The sequence below is a fragment of the Galeopterus variegatus genome, unplaced genomic scaffold (assembly GCF_000696425.1).
Source record: "Galeopterus variegatus unplaced genomic scaffold, G_variegatus-3.0.2 Scaffold4610, whole genome shotgun sequence".
NCBI classification, from domain to species: domain Eukaryota; kingdom Metazoa; phylum Chordata; class Mammalia; order Dermoptera; family Cynocephalidae; genus Galeopterus; species Galeopterus variegatus.
Genome location: NW_007730721.1, coordinates 67,390 through 70,741, shown reverse-complemented (window position 1 = coordinate 70,741; position 3,352 = coordinate 67,390). Strand labels below are relative to the sequence as shown.

At 34.9% G+C, this 3,352-nt stretch overlaps 1 protein-coding gene across 2 annotated transcripts in view; it reads right to left on the bottom strand.

The window, feature by feature from the left end:
- RAD23B (RAD23 homolog B (S. cerevisiae)) overlaps positions 1 to 3,352 on the bottom strand; it is a 46,503-nt gene that overhangs the window by 7,657 nt on the left and 35,494 nt on the right. For both annotated transcript variants that reach the window (XM_008587966.1, XM_008587967.1), the window contains exons 7-8: positions 2,846 to 2,981; positions 521 to 648 (exon numbers count right to left, since the gene is read on the bottom strand). In XM_008587966.1, coding sequence (XP_008586188.1) covers positions 521 to 648; positions 2,846 to 2,981 — 264 coding nt within the window. The remainder of the gene's footprint in view (positions 1 to 520; positions 649 to 2,845; positions 2,982 to 3,352) is intronic.

The window sequence follows — 3,352 nt, the reverse complement described above, 5'->3', positions numbered from 1 at the left end:
ATCTATCTATCTATCTATCTATCTATCTATCTATCTATCTATCTATCTATCTATCAATCATGTTTTAAACATCCACATTAATAGACAAAACAATGCTGTACAAAATTCACATACTTGGTGATCTGAGCATTAAATAAACCTACAGCTATGTTTTCTAAGAGGCAGTGCTCCAGTGGTAATAAGCTTGCGAAAAGCGATTTTAAAATTTTGTTAAGCAGTTTGTTAAATAACCTCTCGGATTCTTTAATATGCATGGGAAATCTCCAAGAAGGAAATATAAAGTGTTTCCAAAACATTATTTGACCAACTTATATTAATCTAACCTCTGCACCTCTACTCTTTTTTTTTCAGTACACCTATCTAGAGCATAACATTCTACTGAGTGTAACTTGGAAGAATGGTTTAACCATTCTCAAACAGAGTTGCAGGAGACTGGAAGAGGAATGAAAGTTCATGGACTTTTTCAATATGTGATACACTGTAACCCCACTTTTGAAATTAACACTGATTAAAGAGTCACCTGCAGTAACTGAGGATTCTCTCGACCTATCTGTTGTAGCAATGCTGGAAGCAGGGAAGGATTCTGTTGAATAATTTGTCTCATCTGTTGAAACTGAGGCTGATTCCGTAAAAATTCAAGGGGATGTCCTAAAATACACATAAACATTTTTAAACAAAAGCAGTAAATACATATACAAAGAGCTGGTTAAATCATACATTTCGACAGCAAACACTACCATGTAAAACATGATTTGAGGTCTCAGATGTAATAAAGTGAAGTAAATAATGATGAACTCTTCAATCGACTTGCAAGTCTTATACTATAGAAATTACTATTAGCAAAGGTGGAGAGTGCAGAACACTGTAAAAACCAAGCTTTCCTAAAACTGCCCTGGGCGCTCAGAATTAGTGAATAATACTAAGAACTTGTGCCCTGCATGTGTTCTATAATAATAAAAAGTACTCAAAGGTGATCCTGTTGCTCAAAAGTTCCTAAGAAAAATATATACCAGGACTAACAAAACCAAAAGTTTTGTTTTCATTTGTATTATTTTACTTTATAATACAACCCCAAACCCTCAAAAACAGAATCTGAGCTTGAATTCTTGGGAAATGCTAAACCAAAGAAGTGGGAGAAAGATATTTAATACTTAAAAGTCAGAGTTGAAGTTTGCAGATCAGGAGGAGTTTTAATACAAACTTAATTACAATTAGAAGACTTTTGGTTATTACCATGATCTATAAAAACTTGAGACAAGCTTCAAGACAATTTAGTACTAATACATCTAGAATTCTTTGGTCTAAGATCCCTTCACAATAATAAATAATAAAACCAAATAAGGCATAAAATACAGAACATGTGACTTTTTGGGCATGCTGCTGCTTGTCCAGTTATGCTATAGGAAACTAAATATTGTATACACTGGACAGATCATCTAGGCAACAAATCAACAGAGTGATCATTACTCTTTCAGAAGGAGAGAAGAAATCTAGGGTTATCAGCAGGGGTGGGGTGGGAGGCGGACAAGGAGAGATTGGACAAGAGGCACAAAAAATAAGGACGATTTGTAACAATATATATGCTAGTAAATATTGATTTGATCAACATATGTCAATGTTGAACCCCCAAAATATGTATAATCATTTATGATTCAATAAAAAGTTAAAAAAAAAAAAAAAAAAAAAAAAAAAAAAAAAAAGAATTTTGGGGCTGGCTGGTTAGCTCATTTGGTTAGACTACAGTATAACACCAAGGTCAAGGGTTCAGATCCCCATACTGGCCAGTCACCCTCAACCCCCACCCCCACTAAAAGAATTTTGTTTTGGGGGTTACTAATAAGTAATGAGAACTTTTAGATGTATGCTGTCATTTTCTAAATTATTCAGGAAGACAAGTTTAAATTAAAGTGGCTATTTATTCTTCTATGCATAACACTAGTTTTATAGATGAAGACAATGAGACTCAGAGACTAAGTTACCTAATAAGTGCAGAATGAAAGAGCACCCCAAACCTGAATCAGAGAGGTGGACTTTTCTTCCCACTACCATGCTGAATCTCAATAAACACAAAGCTCGTTCTCCAGAAGATTGTACACAAAGTGCTTAAGGATACCTGTCAACCAGAGCTGACTGCCATAATTAAGTCTAGAAAATGCATGAAAAATGGCCTCTGCAAAATTAACAGTTTAAATTACTTTTTCAATATACACAAGAAAGAATGAAGGAGAACACTATGGAAAGAATAAAGGTGGACACTCAGGAAAGAACGAAAGTGAACACTATGTAATTCCTAGGCCTACAACGGGCTCCAGGCTTTGCTCTGTAGTCAGACCTATGGCAATGGAGTGTGGGTACTGACTAGCAAGGAGACCTGAATTCAAGCTTTGCTTCCCCCCCAAATACAAGATATTAAACCTCTCGGTTTCATTTCCTTGGTTGTATAACTACTAAGATCCTGCTGGCTCTGAAATCATACATACTTTATAACAGGGAAAGAAAGAGATAAGGAGAGTAAACCATTCTGAATGGCTTCAAAATGTAACACTAAATGCAAACTGGAAAACATTTTTCCCTTAGAATAAACTAAAAAGAACAAGCCCTTGTCAAAACTGCAGCAATGATGTTTGATATAAACATCCACTTAGTAGAATTCCTATTGGTAGAATCCACTTTACACCCACTATGTAGAATTTCTTTTCTCTCTCACTAACATTAATAAATAAAGGACTTTAAAAGTTTTCCAAATGCTTTGGGAACAACCCTCTCTCCTAAAGTATTTCAGATTAAATGATTTTACACTAAAAATTCAGGACCATTTCCTCCCCATCCAAAGATTCCACTTTACCTCCAGAACTTGTTGTTGTAGTCGTTGCTGTAGTAGTTGCTGCAGCTGCAGCCACTGCTGAAGACTGAGGAGCCCCAGTACTAGCTGCTTGAGGGGGGTCAACCACAGCCTGACTTTCTCTATCTCCAGGGATTCCCTATAACACAATTTCCAAGCTTTAAGATATCCCATTATACAAAATTAGTTAAATATTATACAGAGTAAAAGATTTATAGTCTAATATCCTTGTCTAATTTCCAAAAGCATCAGACATCTGCTTCAATTAAAAGTAAAGGATTATTAAGCTGCATGGATTCAAATTAAATAAGATATGACCAGGGAGTGTAGAAGACCCCAATATGATATAAGGCAACAATGTCCAACAGAATTTTCCACGAGCATGGAAATGTTCTCTACCTGTGCTGGCCAATGATACCTACTAGCTACATCTAATTATTAAAATTTTAAAAATATTGATATATATCTTATTAAAATTAATTTTTCAAAATACATGAAACAGATATCAAG